Here is a 17,492-nt window from a genome sequence, read left to right on the forward strand (position 1 = left end):
ACACGCCTGCGAGTTAACATGAAGGTGGTTTTGTATACACAGTGGTGACAGGGGAATACTGACCTGGATTTGTCATTTCATTCATAAGGGGAAAGGACCTCAAATGAGGTTGATTTCAACACACCAAGCCTAACAGCTAATAAGCCGCCCACGAGGAAGGAAACTTGTTACTCCATCACCTTCCAAATGCAAATGACACATTTACATACGCACCAGTCCTGCCTCCGAGAGTCCCAGACCTTTCATTGCAAAGAGGAGGAGCCAAAGATCCTGACAGGACTGACAGGGCCACAGAACCTCCCCCAGGGACTTCCTGTTGTCAGACTCGGATTAGCTGTGTGAGCTCGCTTGGAGAAAGGGAGACTCCAGGGTGGGAACCGGGGAACGCCAGGCTCTGCCGAGTGGGACGTGTCCTTGTGTTTGGGACACATGATCTCTTGAGGTTCCCTATGCTGAGGCTGTGCTTTCTCATCAGTTTCTTGTGCTTGGTGAAATCAGGTAGGTCGTTTAGCCAATGTTTTAAGAAGTGTGAGTGAACTTTCAAAGTTCTGTGTGAGCATATTTGAGGACAGTAGCTATGGGCAAAATGAGCTTTCTTATGGTGAATTTTTTTTCAAGCCCTTATCTCTCTGAGTTAACTCGAAAAGACTATGTAATATTATTTTTCACAGTTAAATTATGTCATTCTACCTATATAAAATTAAATAACTGATTTTTTGAAACTGTAAAAATTTATTTTGTGACGCTTAAGTAGAGAAGTTAAGGGTTTTTTTTCAGTTTTTTTTGCTTTATATTTTTTTGCAATGGTAAACTTTTATACTTCCATGTATTTATCTAGGTGTATTTAAACCACTGTTACAAAAATCATAATTTTATATACATAAATTTCTAATAATGGTGAGTGATATATTTATAGCCAAAATTGTTGATTGCCAGACGGAGGATACAGTTCAGTCATATGCCTAGCACGTATGACACTCTGGGTTCAATTTCCGATACAAGGAAAGATAATAAAATCAAAATGAAAGTAGGAATCTCCATGGTGAGATAAACATGAAGGAAAATGCACCTCTCAGTCCTTCCCGGAACCCACTTCCGTTTCACACAAAGCTTGTGACTGTGGATTCTGACAAAACTTCTGTTTGTTTGTTTTTTTAAGACAGGGTTTCTCTGTGTAGCCCTCTATAAACCAGGCCGGTCTTGAACTCACTGGGATAAAGGTGTTCACCACCACACCCAGCCTTGACATAACTTTCTAAAGGGCAGGGGACAGATATCAGACCTGCAAACCACTCTGCTCCGTGGCTCCCAAAAGTGTCACACACAATGTGTTCTACGGAAATAACCTTTGTTGGAAGCAGCAGCAGAGGGTGCCGGGTCCTTTTACACCTAGGGCTTTAACACACACTGGGCAAACACACAACTGCGGAATTATATTCCCAATTGCAAGAATAACTTTAAAAACCAACCAACCAACCAAACAAGCCAACGGGAAACTTCAAATGCAGACGAGATATAGTAGAAATGTCTCTACTCCAGGATTGGGTAAGGTTTCAAATATGAAGCTTTTTACCGTTGCGTTTATTTACTTATTTAATATATGTGAGCACGCAAGCCAAAGTACACACGTGGTCAGAGTAGGGGCTGATTTCCCACGCCTACTGTATGGCACTGGACACACTCAGGCTTCCTATCCCTTGCCTTAACTCACCCAGACACTTTGCTGCTTCTGGTACTAAACTAGTTGTTAAAGAAAGTGATCTTTGGGGCTGAGACGATGGCTCAGCAGATAAGGTACTTGCCAAACAAACATGAACCCACATAAATGCTTAAGGGCTGTGAAGTCCCACTTAACAATTTCAGAGCTTGGTGGGTAGGGACAAACAATCAGTGGAACCAGAGAGCTCTGTGTTCCAACGAGAGGCCCTGCCTCAGTTCACAAACCGAGGAACAATTAGGGAAGCCACCTGCCAAACTCCAAGAGCCTCCACATGTGCAAGCACGCGCCTACATGTGTGTGCACACAAGCGCACACACACACAGGAGTGCCAGAATGAGGGAAAGGAAAAATAACCAGTAAAACAGTTCTCATGCTTTTTCAGAAATGCTCCAACACGCTTTAGAATTAGTTCAAAAGGGGCCGGTGAGATGGCTGAGCAGCTAAAAAAAACGTCAACCCCGTAAGCCTGGGCACTGAGCTGGATCTCCCAAACCTCTGGAGAGGTGGAAGGGGAACACTATCTCCTCACGTGTGTGCTGTGGCATGCAAGGGCGTGTGCACTTGCACACACAATCCTAAAGAAAATGTAAAACTTTTAAAATTAAAATAATGCAAAGGATAAGACGGTAAAGCTCAATTTTGTGAACTGATTAAAACTGTTAAGAGTCATATAAATATGCCAATAGTTGAAGCTTAGAATCAAACGAGAAAATGTATAATAATTAGGATTTATTTCCAGCCCACTGTTGTGGCACTGTTTCAAGTCTTTGTACAATCCTTTGTGGTAAATAGTATTTTCCAGTCCATCATCAAATCAGCAGTTGCTAACTTTTTAACATCTATGTGCCAAGGTTCTGGAAACCTCATAGGTATCACTTACAATTCTTAGAGCAACCCCGATAGTCTGGGGCTTAGGGTAAAGTGGGTAACATTCCCCAGAAAAGCACCCAAGGAGAAGAGGGACCAAAACGTAGATATCAAGATAAGTGATTTTTAAATTTTCTTTTGATTTCCTTTTGAGTGTTTTTCCTGAATGTAGTCTGTGTACCATGTGCATGCAGTGCTCATAGAGGCCGGAAGAGGGCTTCCAGTCTGCGAGCGGATTTACCATTACCTGGGAGCCACCGTGTGGGTGCTGGGAATCAAACCCAAGTCCTCAGGAAGAGCTGACGACAACTTCAACCACTGAGCCAGTGCTCCAGCGCTATGCTTCTTATCTTAAAAAGTTACATTTAATTAGTTTACTTACTTACTTTTGTTTGTGTTGTTCGAATGCGTGCATGTGTGCACATATATGCACAAACAACAGTGTGCTAGGGAGGTCAGAGAACAACTTGCAGAAATGCTACTTTTTTTCTTTACAATCACCTATACTGTGTGGTGAGCGCCATTTATCAGCAACCCGTTCCCCGGTGGCCCAGGCTCTTCCTTGTATAGCATTTTATGGGAGTTGGTGTTGCTGTGTGAACAGACTGAATACACAGAGCTTTATTCAGAGAGTCTCTTCCTCTTCTTCTTCTTTATGGTAGAGTGTTTGATCAACCATTTTCAGTTGGTTCAAAATACCAAAGTTTGTGTGTGTGTGTGTGTGTGTGTGTGTGTGTGTGTGTGTGTGTGTGTGTGAAATGAAGATTGAACCCATAATGAGCGTATTGAATGGATTTCCCTGTTGTGACAGAATACCAGCATAAGCATAAATGAGGGAGGGCTTCTTTGGCTCCAGGTATAAGAGGATTCAACTCATCATGGGAGAAAGCAGGGTGGCTTGGGGGTCTGATGATGGTGGTGGAGATTATGGTGCAGCTGCTGAATCTTAGCAGTTGGAAAACAGAGAGCTGGGGCTGGATGTGTGCCCAGCCCATAATCCTTAAGGCCTGGCCCTCAGGGACACTTCCTGTGCCCAGGACCCACTTGCCAAGGATTCTGCAGCCTCTTAAAACAAGTGCCAACATTTGGGGACAAATAGTCAAACATATGAACCTGTGGGGGACATTTCACAATCAAATAATTACATACGTGTGGGGACACAAGGTTCTGGCTTCAAATTCAAGCCGCCTTTGTGTAGCATTGCCTAAGAGATTACCATAATTGTGGTTATTTTATAAAGGAAAGGTTGAGACTCAAGAGAGTTTAGGCAGTTGATTGTGCCAGCTTGGGTACCTAGGAAAGAGGTCTAGATCTCAGATCTAGGTCTGACTCTCAAAGCCCTGCCCTCCCCAGAACTGTACTGTTTTTATTTAAAACTTCCCACTTTATGAGCTGAAATCCATGACGATTTTACTCTGTCCGTCCAGTAGGAGAGCATCCATGGTTGGTACATAAACAGACATGGCCAAGACTATAAGAAGCGTTTCGGCGAGTCTGCTGTGTGGGACAGTTAAGAGTGCTTGCCTAGGGTGCATGAAACCTGGGCTTGATCTGCAGCATTGCAGAAACTTGGGGTGCTGTACATACCTGCATCCTCAGTGCATATGAAGTGGAGGCAGGGGGATCAGACTTTCAAGATGACCCTCAGCTACACAGTGAATTCAAGGCCATTCTGAGCTGCACAAGATGAAAAGGCTAATGATAGCCCTGATTTTCAACTTTGATTCTTCCTTTCATATAGGGAAAAAGGTCGTAATATACAATTATGCCACCTTTGAATAAAATCCAGATTCTTCCTCAAAGGGTGCTGTATATAGAGTTTGTTTCCTTGTAATTTTCCAGGTGTTAATAAGAAATGTTATTTCAGGGTAAGCAGTCTAAAAAAGACAGGCATAATTTCTTCTGTTTCAGTGAACTATCAGAGAGGAGGCTCAACTTGAAAAACCAGTTTAATATACTGGTTATCCTCTGAGTAACCTTGACTTTGTAAGAAATCATTGAAATAGCCCAAAAATAAAATAATTCATAACTTTAAATACACCGGCATAAAATAAAATATGGAAATCTATGTGGGAAGCCATTGAACACAGTTATTTCTCATAATGTCTAGTATTTGTATGATCTCCAAAGTGCTGAGAATTTTCACACCAACAAAAAGCTCCAGCACTAGGAACACATTTGATACAAGCACAACAGCAACACAATCCCTGACCCCCAGTAGCTTAAGCCAAATTGTAACACGGTTCAGATTCATGTTGTCTTTTACAAATGTCTAATTCTGGGAACCAAAGATGGAGCTGAGTGGTAGAGAGCTTGCCTCTTAGGCAAAGGCCCTGGGTTGGGCCTTTTTAAAAGTCAGATCTAATAAATGGCTGGAGAGATGCTCAGTGGTTAAGAGCACTGATGCTCTTCCAGAGGACTGGGGTTTGGTTCTCATCTCCCACATGACAGCTCAGTATCATTTCTAACTCCAGTTCCAGGGGATCGGATGCTCCCCTGGGCCTCTGTGGGTACCAGCCCTGTACATGAAAGATTTTCAAATGGGAAAAAAATTAATGAACAGTAAGTGTAGTTTTGAATCAGGCATGGTGTTATATGCCTGTAACTCCAGGACTAGGGAGGCTGAGGCAGAAGTGTCCTGAGTTTGAAGCCAGCCTGGGTTGTATAATGCTACCTTGTCTCAAACATCCAAACCAAGGGAACTGATGAGAGGACTCAGTGGTTAAAGGCACTTGATGCCAAGCCTTCCATGAGTTCCATCATGGTGGGAGGAGAGAACCTGCTATTGTACCTTCTGACCTCCACACCATGGCACACATGTACTGTGTCCTTCACTGGTGTAATAAAAAAAAAAATCAAACCAAACTAAACCGACGAATGAAGAAACTAACAAACCCAAGAGCTCTATTGCCAGGAGTACAGTTGATGGATTTAGGGAAGGAGGGAAGAGTGGGCAGGAAGACTTCCCAGTATGCTTTGGGGCTGGTGCCTGAGAAAGGAAGGGTTAGAAAGACTGGATAGAGCCAGCCTCAGGTCCAGCACACTTCAGGGACTTTGTCAGACAGATTGATGGTGAACCCCTAAGACAAAGTTACTTGAAAGAGGAAAGCCATGGGAGAGGGGTGTGTCTTACTGTTCTACTGCTGTGAAGAGACACCGTGGCCAAGTCTTATAATAGAAAGCATTGCTGTGGAAATTTGCTTACAGTTTAGAGGTTGGTTCATTATCATAGCAAGAAGCAAACAGGCATAGTGTTGGAGCAACAGCTAAGAGCTTTGTATCCTGATCCACAGGCCGCAGGGGGAGGGAGAGAGGGACTGGGCCTGACACAAACTTTTGAAATCTCAGAACCCACCTCCAGGGACACATCTCCTGTTACAGGTCATGCTTCCTAAACCTTCCCAAACCGTTCACCAACTGGGAACTAAGCACGGAAATAGCCAGTTGAGGCCATTTTGATTCTAAGAACACAGGATGGGAGGAAATGCTATTCCAGAGTATCTGAACTCCAAAATAAACGGGAAAGGATAGGTATAATTTCTCTTGTTTCAGATAAGCCATGAGAGATGGGGTTAAAGGGCAGGTGGCCTGCCAGGTGGCATGGTGAAGTCCACTGTGCTTTCTATGGCTTTCCCACCCCTACCTCTGGTAACACATTCTCATTATAGCCCAGGCTGACCTTCAGCTTACCAGCCTCCCGTCTCTCAAGGACTCCAGTGAATGTGTGGCGACTAGCCCATAGGCTTCTAACACATAGGCTCATGTGTCCCAAAGTGAGCAGACTTAGAAATTAAGTAAAGAAACATCCGCCTTCCCCAGGATGAGCTCACTCAGGATTAGTCCCATCCGCATTCCTCTCTTGCACACATAGGTAGCATGAGAAAACAAATGTGATTTTTCCAGGCCATCTGGAGAGTAGGTTGCACAGACTCTGAGTTTGAAGCCAGCCTGGTCTACAGAGTGAGTTCTGGGACAGCCAGGGCCATACACAGAGAAAACTCTTGTCTTGAAAAACCATGCTACCAAAAACAAACAGACAAAAGGAAACAAAAGACCAACATCGCAACCTTTTAATTTTACAGATGGATAAGATCCAGAGAGCTCAGAGCCCCGTTCCACAACACCTGCAGTACCGTCAGATGACAAATTAAATACTGAGTTACTGTTCTGTGATAGCCCTCCGAGCAGACCGACAGGTGCAGTCTGTGCTCTCAAGAGCATTTCCTTTTCAGGAAGAGGAAGTGAAGGGTAACATGGAAGTGTTGACTCCGGGACCAATCCAGACTGAACTAGCATCAATGTAGGGCCCAGAACATCACGTATGGTTTTGGTCACTATTACTGCAATTGTGACCAAAAGTACCCAGATGTCTCTGCATAGTTAGTTCTTAAGTTTCCATTGAGAGAAGTCAGAATAGGTGTGTCTTAAGGTTGCCCTGCCTTTTGGTGACCTATCAAAAGTTAATGTCCTTCCCCTCTGTTCCATCCCTGTTCCCTCAACTTCTCTCTGCCCTTAACGTCGCCCTGGGGGATGCTCCCCAGCTTGGTGTTGGGGCTGTGCTTCACTTTCTACAGAGCTGCTCCCCACACATGAAGCTGAGTGTGAGGTGGTGCTGTACAGGGTGGTCTTCAAATATTTCTATTTAAAATAATGCAGTTCCTGATCGTTACATTGTGTCTGGAAACGAGCATTTTCGCTCGTATTTGCCTTTTTGCCTTTTGTCTCTTGGTGGCTGGAGTTGGACACAGGATCCTGTGCATGTGTGTTCCATCTCTGAGTAGTTCACAAAGACCTCTGATAGCAGCTCTTGATCAAAGCATTATATAATATTACAAAGGTCCAATTCTGACAAATTCCAAAACCAAGGACCTACCTCAAACCTCTTCCATGTTAATATACATCCATACATATATTTTCCTTTTCTTTGAATTTGATTTTTTTGTTTGTATTCCCTAGTGTATGTATGTCCACTACATGCATGCAGGAGCTGGTAGAGGTGGGGAGAGGGCTTCAAATCCCTTGGAGCTGGAGTTACAGGTGGTTAGATACCACATGTGGGTACTGGGAACTGAACCTGTGTCCTCTGCAGGAGTCTGTGAGTGCTTTTAACCATTGAGCCATCTCTCCAGCATTCATATTTTTTAATGTACATGAACTTTTCTGTGTGTATATGTGCATGTATACTGTGTGTGTGTGTGTCCTGCCTATGGAGGCCAGAAGAAGGTAGCAGAACCTTTAGAACCAGAGTTCTAGGCAGTTGTGAAGTTGTGAGTTACCATGTGGGTGCTGAGCACCAAAACCAGGTCGTCTGTGAGAGCCGTCAGTGCCCTTAACCACTGAGCCATCCCTCCATTTCCCCTCCTATCATCTTACAGCTTGAACTTTCCTTTATCTCCAGCTCTCCTCCCTTGCCCCTTGAACTGAAGTCTCAAGTGTCTGCCTCCTTTTGCTCATTCCTTCCTTTCTTCCCTTCCCTTGGTTCCCTTGCTTTTGCTGCTGATGCAGCGGCCTCCTTCTCTTCCCCTTCCTTCTCTTCCTCTTCCTCCTCTTTTAGAGACAGGGTTTTACTACGCAGCCCAGCTGACCTTGAACTCGCAGAGATCCACCTGCCTCTGCTTCCTGAATGCTGGGATGAAAGGCATGCACCATCACATTCATCCAATCTTGCTTTTCGAGGTCAGAACTGACAGCGCATTTTATCTGTCTGCCACTGATGGATCTTTGCCTTGTGCTTCCCTTTTATTTATATTTGGAAATAACTGAACATTTTTAGAAAAGCTACAAGAATGGGAGAGCACACAGAACAAACCTTTGTGCAGATATACTTACTGGTTCTTTGCGGAACTTCCTGGGCCTGTAGCCCTAGATTGTTATTTTTAACATTTTGGTGCACACATTTCATCGTCAGTTAGCTATCTGCTAACATTTTCTGAATAATTTGTCAGTAAGTTTGGCCTTTTACCTTTAAATGCTTTAGTTATATTTTCTAAGAATTGGGATTTTCTCTTTTATGACTCTCTTAGCCACTGTTCTGTTGCTGTGAAGAGATACCATGACCACAGCAACTCCTTTACAGGAAAGTGTTTAATTGGGGCTGGTTTACAGCTTCAGAGGTTTGTCCATTGTCATCATGGCAGGCGTGGAGGAATAGCTGACAGCTGCATCCTGATTCACAGGTAGAGAGATTGGGGGAGAGGAGCAGGGAAGCAGGGGAGGGAAAGAGAGGCGGGGGGGGGGCAGGCCAAATGTGGGCTTTTGAAATATCTACCCACCCCCAATGACACACTTCCTTCAACAAGGCCACACCCATTCCAACAAAGCCACACCTTCTAATCCTTCTCAAGTACTGTCATTCCCTGTTGAGGAAGCATTGAAATATATGAGTTTATGAGGGCCATTCATATTCAAACCACCAGAATAACCACAGTGTGACCGACTGTCTTCACGAATTGAAAGCTGAGGTCAAACTTTTACTGGATTGCCTAGATACCGATTTTCCTGACTTAGTTTATTTCATTGCATTTTCCTTCTACCACGAGGTCCACCCTAAGTTCAAGGATTGCCCTAGTGTATCCATCTTTGCTCTCCTTTAATTTAGAGCAGACCCACAACCTCCTTGTACTGTTTATTTTGGTGATCAATTGTCAGAAAGATAGGTCTTGTTTCCCATTTTATATTTGTCAGTTTTCTGGTCACAGTTGGGTTCCAGTTCCAGCATCAGCACCAGAACAGTGACACTGTGGCCCCTGAGGCCTCTGACGTTACAGTCACATAAGGCACATTGCCCTCCGTGGTACCACAGCTGGATGGCTAAGCAAGATTCTGCCCAGTTTCTCTATGGCATTTTTACTGGTTGTTTCCTAGTGACTGTCCCACCGGGTGACATTACCAGCAAGATGCTCCCAACCAGGTGCTGTGGGGAGTGTAAGAACATCAAGGAGCAGATCACAGCACCTTCTTGCTTAGGAGGCACTGTATGACATCATCTAATTCTTATTTCCAGATACGGATGAAGCATGCCCATCCTTCACCAGACTGAGCTTCCACAGTGCAGTGGTTGGTACGGGGCTATCTGTAAGACTGATGCTCTACACACAGAGAGACCAGGCCTGTGCACAAGTCATCAACTCTACAGCTCTGGGGAGCTTAAATGTGACCCAGAAAACCACATTTATTATCCACGGTTTCCGGCCGACGGGCTCCCCTCCAGTTTGGATGGAGGAGTTGGTACAGAGTTTAATCCATGTACAAGAGATGAATGTGGTAGTTGTTGATTGGAATCGAGGAGCCACAACTGTGATATACCCCCATGCTTCTAGCAAGACCAGAAAAGTAGCTCTTATTTTGAAGGACTTTATCGACCATATGTTGGTAAGAAACACTTGTCTTAGATGACCTTGTTTGGAAGCTTAACCAGTTAGCATCACTTGGTTGGATGATGGGGGGGGGGGGTGGCTATTTTGTCACACTATGCAATTCTGAATAAACCCAGGGAAGAGGGTGTGGCTCTGTGGGTTGTCCATCCACAGAAAAGGGGTTTGGGGCAATGTTCTCATTTTAAATGTCGATCTTAAGTCCTCACTATCTTCCGTAGCTAATGGCCGAAAGGAGCATCATTTTGTGGCTACTGTGAGGGTGTCAGAGTAGAACAGGCTCTTCCTAGAGTTGTCAGTTTAAACGCCTGGATCTCCTTCAACTTCTGTAGCTGTTCAGCTACAAGACCAAGCTACAAAACTCCAAGTTATCCCCAACCACGGTGAAAACACATGGTTTGGAGGAACAGTCAATATGTTTAGAAAGTCTCCCAAGGCAGTACCTAGCCTTTATTTAGAGAGTGTTCTCATGAGTTACACGCCCTCGCCCCCCAACATAACAAAGATGTGACATGAGCCAGGTTGTGATAGCACAAGTCTTTAATCCCAGCACTCTGGAAGCAGAAAAAGGCAGGTCTCTGTGAGTTCGATACCAGCCTGGTCTTCAGAGCAAGTTCCAGAATAGCCAGGTCTACAAGTTCTAGAAGCCGTGTCTTGAAAAACAAAACAATATCTCATGAAGTCAGAGCACTTGCAAAGAGACACCCAAATGGTGACCACTGTGGTGGTGGCGACATGAGGCTTATGCAAGCTGCTCGGCCAGCAGGTTAAAGTTTGGGTGGCTCAGAGCAAGCTGCAGCCTGTGGTCAGTGAGGTCTACCTTCCCGCCCTCACCTTTGCCTCCCTGAGATAGTGACTTCGTTAGGAATCCTTCGAAGTGCTCTATCATCCCTTCTCCTTTCTGGAAGCCCCTAAACACGACTCTCTCTGCTTGACAACCAGTAGAGTCAGGAGTGGAGACATGAAAAGACACAAATTTGGTAGCTAGCAGGTTGGTTTGAATCCTGCTCTGTTCCCTCCCCACTGGGTCAGATGCCCTCAGCTCTGGGCTTCACTTTCCTTATCTGTGTATTAAAGGAGTCAGATTGACATTGCAGGATGCTGTAACCTCCCCTCTTTTTTTTTTTTTTGCCATGCTGGAGATTGATCCTAAGGCTTATAACATACAAGACAAGTGTTCTGCCACCGAGCTACCTCTCCAGCCCTCTTGTGACATTCAAATGAGACAATAGGGGCTTAGGAGTTGGTTCTGTTGATGAACACTTGCACCATGAAGGTTTCAATTCGCAGAACCTCTATGAAACATCTGGGCACAGCAGTAAACTGTGCATGCCTATATCCCTGACCCAGGGAAGCAGAGACAGCAGACTTCCTAGGGCTTGTTGGCTAGTCTAACAAAATCAGCTAATTCCAGGCTTGGAGAGAGACCCTGTCTCAAAAAATGAGGTGGGGAGCAATTGAGGGAGACATCAGACTTAAAAAGATTTATTTATTCTTTTTTATGTATATGAGTGTTTTGCCTGCATGTATATGTGTACACCATGCATGTGTTGGTGCCTACAGAAGTCAGAGAAGGCACTGGAGCCTCTGGAACTGAATTATATTCAGTTGTGAGCAGCTGTGTGGGTGCTGAGAATTGAACCTGGCTCTTCGGCAAGAGCAACAAGTGTTCCTAACCACTGAGCTATCTCTCCAGCCAGACACCTGACTCTTTGACCTCTGACCTCTACACATAAGTATATAGATGTGCATTCCTATCTACCCACACACGAAGTAGCCCTAGTGAGAATAGATATTAAGCACTTAGGAATATTCCTTCAAAGCAAACAGGAAATCTCTGCAAGTGTGGTCAATTTCTGAACGCTTACAATTTATTAATGAAACTCTAGGCCAAAGGAGCTTCTCTGGACAACATTTACATGATTGGAGTAAGCCTAGGAGCCCACATATCTGGATTTGTTGGAGAAATGTATTCTGGGAAGCTGGGGAGAATCACAGGTAAGGTTCCTGGCAGTTACTGGGGGCTCACCTGGGCAGGTGTTCTCTGGAAGAGGACCACCACACAGGTAATATTGACCTCCGCCCATGTAGAACATTTTGCAAATTGCACAGAAAAGCTTGGTGGTGACCTTATTTTTCTTATGGTCACCCCCCACCAATATCTCATAGGGCTCTGACCTGTGCCCAGAGAGCAACTCACCAGGCATGGCTGTAGACTCATGGACGGAAAAGGAAAAGGGAAATTTGTGGCTAAATATCAGCTTTCTAGCAAACTCTAACGAAAATACTGGAATCCCAGGAGGTCAAACCCTAGAGGACAAAGACTTGCTCTGGATTTCTTGCCTATAGCTTAGGAATTTTCCACAGCTATTCACAGGGCTGAGGGCCGGGCCTTCAAGGGATCTCATTCACCTTGCCCAGAATTCATTCATTCATCCATCCATCCATCCATCCATCCATCCATCCATCCATCCATTCATTGCCCAGGGTTTTAAATTTAGGGAGGCTGTAAGACGGAAGTGTGTGGAAGGAGAGGAAATGTAAATGACTTCAAATACACGTTGGGGGATGTGGTAACCTCACAGCCCCAAATCCCCTTCCCCCGCACCCAGCGTGCTGGCAGGGCTTCCCAGTGTTTGTTTTGAATTTTTTTTCTCACTTTTCCCAAAAGCCAAGGTTACCTTAATTATCTATTTCCCTACCTTCCTAGGGAACCAAAGTAATTTTAAAAGCTGAGAGAGAGAGAGAGAGAGAGAGGGAGATACAGACAGATAGAGAGACAGAGACAGAGAGAGAGACAGACAGACAGAGAGACACAGAGAGACAAAGAAAGAGAGCCCTAGCTCACACTTAGAAAGGCTTGGGTTTGCCTCACCCCAGGGATCCCTTTTCGGATAGAGGGGACTTTTCTTTCCCATGGTGTTGCAGTGGGGTTCGGTGGCGGGCTGTGACTTACACAGTTGCTGGTTTCTATGCTGATTTCCTTGGTAGTGACTAATGATGTCACTGCCAACTCCAGGTCACTGATCACAGAGCTAGGAAGAAATGGACCAGATGTACACTTAAGCCAAGCATTTCGTTCTTCCCAAGCGCCATGTTCTTTCCTGTGGCCTCCTGATCACGTGAACGGCAGTGTACCTAGCCTCTAAATACAGAAATTCCCTAAGCCAGGCTTTCTGCTGCTCTAGGCCCATGTGACCTACCCCGAGATCCAGACTCAATTTCCGGTCCACAAATGAAATGTCTACCTCCGTGGCTGCCTCCAGTCCTCTCCTCACCATCTATCTCTCCGAGCCTCAGATTTAGTCTCAGTGGTCTCAAGAGGATTCCGAGTCCCTTTGTTCTTGCTTGGGTGTGCTCACTGGGTCACAGGGTGGGAATGTGATCTATCAGCCACGGACAAAAGCCACTATTATTTCCTGAGACCAGGGTAGGTCACTCCTGCACCTGTTCGGCCCTTCACTCTGCGGTCAATTTCCTCTCTTCGGCTTCTCTTCCCCAGGTATGTCTCTTGGGTTGGCTTCTCATTAGCTCCCCCCTCCTTCCTCCTTCCCTCCCTCCCTCCTTCCTTCATGTTTGGTGCTGGGATGAATCCAGAATCTTATGTATGCCAGCCTCAGACTCTGCCGTGAGTTAAGGGGCCTACATTTTAACCCGAAGATGCTCGTAGTCTGAGCACCGCCCTTTGAGAAACAATACTGGAGCTGTTAGGTCCTTGCAGTCACCAGACCCTTGAATGAAGCCAGTGGGAACTGAGATGGGTTCTAAGTGTGCTTCTTTTGAAGATAAAGGTTCAGAAAGAAGAAAAAAGAAAAAAAATCAAACCTCGCATTTATTATTGCATGTACTGGCACGACAAATTTTAGATATGCTGGTTAAGCAAGATGCATTATATTGTTTGTTGTGTTGAAGCAGGGTTTCTCTCTGTAGCCCAGGTTGGTCTAGAAACTAACTAAGCTCAGACCAGCCAATCCTCCTGCCTCAGACTCTTAACTGCTGGGGTTACAAGTGTGACCTACTATATCTGGCTGGTTTTATTTTGTTTATTTTTAATTTTGAGTACTATTTTATCTTATTATATTAGATATTAAATAATTTTAACTAAAGTATAAAATTTTTTATTTCAAATTTTTTTGTTATATACATTTTGTGTGTGTATATATGTGCGGGGGGGTGTGGCACACCATGCATCTAAAAGTTAGGGGACAATTTACAGGAGTCAGGTCTCTCCTTATACCATATAGGTCCTGGGATTGAACTGGTATTGTCAGGCTTGCTGGCAAGTGCCTTTGCCTACTGAACTGCCTATTTCCCGGCTTTGTCTTCTTTTGTCCTTTTGAGACAAGGTGTAACTCTGAAGCCCATGTTAGGCAACTGCTAGAAACTTTTAACTGCAAATATGGATTCAGGTTCTGGCCCATACTTTTCCCTCCATTTTCTATGTGCTGGTACTCAGATAGTTCCTGCCACGCTCAGTGCCTCCCTGGTCTAAATGTTTTCTAGATCTACAGAAGGCTCTAGGTCAGAGCACCTGCTATTTATATAGTTTGGCTCAAAAGTGGTTGGTGTTGCCTGATGTGAGAGGGGGTGGTTTCTGGGTACATTCCTTCCAAGGCTGTGGAGTTTTCCTACGGTGTTGGGACCTGTTGGACTGAGTCCACCCTTTGGTCTTGAGTGACTGAGTTACCTCACACCCTCCCACACCAGTTTCAGTTGGAGAGGACAGAAGAAGAAAGCTGGGACAAGCTTTGGAGGGACAAGGAAAGGAGGGAGGGTAGACAAAGGAATGTTTCAAGGAATCAGGACACTGGGCGAGAAGGAAGCAGGAAACAGAACCGCAGATGCTGCCTCTTGATTGTGCACAGGAAGGGAAGATGTCCTCAGAGAAGCATCCTGAGGGACGAGGGGAGCACCTGTGTAGTAGCACCTGCTCAGCATGCACAAGGCCTTGGGTTTAACCTCCAGCACCCAAAGCAAGGAAAGAAAAATGAATTTAAGCATACGATGGTATTCATAGGTTAATCTTCCGAGGAAGGTACCCTTAAAGCCCTCTCTGCATGGGGCTTTATCTAACAAATTGGGATTTTGACAGAGTTCGAGCTGTGCTTCTAGAATCCCCAGGAGTGATTTTCCAGGTGTTTCACTGCTGTGGCAATGAAGCCCAGCTCACCCTAACCTAGCCCAGTCTAACCTAACCATTTGATCTGCCGATGATAGTGCACCACAGTGTTCTTCCAAACCCAGCCTCTCCAGAGAGGCTCACAGCTTCCTGCAGAGCTGGCTCAGCTAGGGTCTGAGAGAGCAGAGCAGATGGAGGGCCAGGCTCTGGCCGGGATGGTTGAGACCCCCTAGGATGGAATTCCCCAGCAGGACAGGATCATGCTGGCCAACCTGGTTTTGTGACTGTTTCAAATGTGTTAGTCAGTGAAAAAGAGCCGAGCCGGGTGGGAAGATCAGGGAATGATGGGTGACTGAAATTCCAGTTAGAGGCCAGTCTGGGCTACACAGCTAATTCAAGCTGGTTTGAGCGACATGAGGGAACTTTGTCAAGGGCTGGAGATGTAGCTGGGGTAGCTTCCTGCGTAAGGTAAGGTCCTGGGTTTAATTCCCAGCCCCGCCGTTCCTCGGTCACTCTCTCTGAGGGCTTTTTGCCGGAGGAGCTTTTCTACTGAAGCAGACTGTGTGACTTCCTGCTGCGGGCTCTTTCCTGTACCGACCTCCTCATGGAGCCTCTCTCAGAGCCACTCTCAGTAACCATCCACACTGTGGGAAAAAGCTACTGGCTGTGGACAGGACATGCTGGGATGCTAGCAATTACTCACCCAAGCATGCCCTGCAGCCTCTCCGGGAGGGATGCAAAGAGCGGTGACTCACGTGTGGGGCTGCCAAGCTGCTCTGCTTTCTTTTAGGTCTAGACCCTGCAGGCCCTTTATTCAACGGGAGACCTCCTGAGGAGAGATTAGATCCCAGCGACGCACAGTTCGTGGACGTCATCCACTCCGACACTGACGGTAATACTTCTGTCTTTGTGAGTTGCCACCGTCGCCCCACCTCCCCACCCCAGTCCCACCACTGCTGTGGATCTGGTTTGTGCTAATTAGCTTTCCGGGTGGCCCGGCTCTTTCTCTCATTTCCCTGGGCTGAGAGTCCTGCATCTTCCAACTCAGAGCACGCCCCGGCCCATTCCTGGCTTTTTGTGGCTCTCCCAGATCATTTCTATCTCTCAACATGCTGAGTTCCTATCTGTCATGTGGTACGTGTGGGTGGCTTGGGGTGATGTTCATGGTTGGGTGTCAAGACGATGGCTGAGAAGATCCAGAGGATAGATACCCGCTGTATCTAAATGTCTCAGGGATGAGCCAACTGGGAACTTGGGAAGGACGGATGCAGCAACAGAGTGCTCTGTTAATTGTGCACTTGTGTGTGTGTGTGTGTGTGTGTGTGAGTGTGTGTGTGTGTGTGTGTGTGAGCGTGTGTGTGTGAGCGTGTGTGAGTGTGTGTGTGAGTGTGTGTGTGTGAGTTTGTGTGTGAGTGTGTGTGAGTGTGTGTATGAGTGTGTGTGTGAGTGTGTGTGAGTGTGTGTGAGCGTGTGTGTGTGAGTGTGTGTGAGTGTGTGTGTGAGTGTGTGAGAGTGTGTGTGAGCGTGTGTGAGCGTGTGTGTGTGTGAGTTTGTGTGTGAGTGTGTGTGTGAGTGTGTGTGTGTGTGTGTGTGTGTGTGTGTGTGTGTGATTTATGGTACAACTAGCTAACAAATCAAGGACCCAGGGCTGAGGATGTGGCTCAGTGGTAGTGCTTATGTGGCATGCCCCAGCACCAGGAAACAAAGAACAAGTCAGCCTGAGGTCTGTGAGGTGGCTCAGCCAGGAAGGGTTCTCGCTGCCAACCTGAGTTTGGTCACTGGAGTCCATCGGATGCAGGGAGAGATCTGATTCTCACAGTTGATCCCCGACCACCAAATTCATGCTAGTACATGTGTGCCAACACACACAGAAACACTACGAATTTTTGGCTTTTTAAAAAAATTGTCCCTGACTCTGTATCATGGGCATGCCTGTATGACAAGTAGTGACTGTTTGTCTGGGGGAAATGGCCTTTTGTGGACAGCTGCATCTTTACCATGACACTTGAGAAACAGTTCCTTGCTTAAGTGCTGTTTTAAGATGGACAGAATAGAACAATTTGTTTTTCATTCTCGAGAAGTGAATTTTGAAGGAAAGAGTACAAACGTCAGTGAGGCAGATCCCAGGTTTTGGTTCTTTTGGGTATTGCTGAGGCAAACCTGACGTCTAAGCCACTTCCGCACAGCTGTGTGCAGACCTATGGAAATGGAAGAGCGTGCAAGACACACACCCAACTGACACAGATCCTCAGAATAGGAAAACTATTGTGATGATTACTACAATATACTGCACATAACATATACATATATATGTAAACATTTACTTTTACTTTTTCTGAGATGCTTTGCTGTGTATTCCCAGGCTGGCCTGGCAGGGTGCAGCCGAGGCTGATTATAAGCTGTCAACATTTCT

General features: G+C 45.7%; 1 protein-coding gene across 1 annotated transcript in view; it reads left to right on the top strand.

Moving 5' to 3' along the window:
* Nucleotides 1-383: 383 nt before the first annotated feature.
* Nucleotides 384-17,492, top strand: part of LIPH (lipase H) — a gene marked incomplete at its 3' end in the record, with an annotated part of 32,559 nt that continues 15,450 nt past the window's right edge. Inside the window, exons 1-4 of the mRNA XM_080919538.1 lie at nt 384-498; nt 9,591-9,958; nt 11,850-11,958; nt 15,870-15,971. Of these exons, the coding sequence (XP_080775664.1) occupies nt 450-498; nt 9,591-9,958; nt 11,850-11,958; nt 15,870-15,971 (628 nt within the window). The 5' untranslated portion in view covers nt 384-449. The remainder of the gene's footprint in view (nt 499-9,590; nt 9,959-11,849; nt 11,959-15,869; nt 15,972-17,492) is intronic.

Source organism: Micromys minutus, assembly GCF_963924665.1.
Source record: "Micromys minutus genome assembly, chromosome: 7".
Lineage (NCBI taxonomy): Eukaryota > Metazoa > Chordata > Mammalia > Rodentia > Muridae > Micromys > Micromys minutus.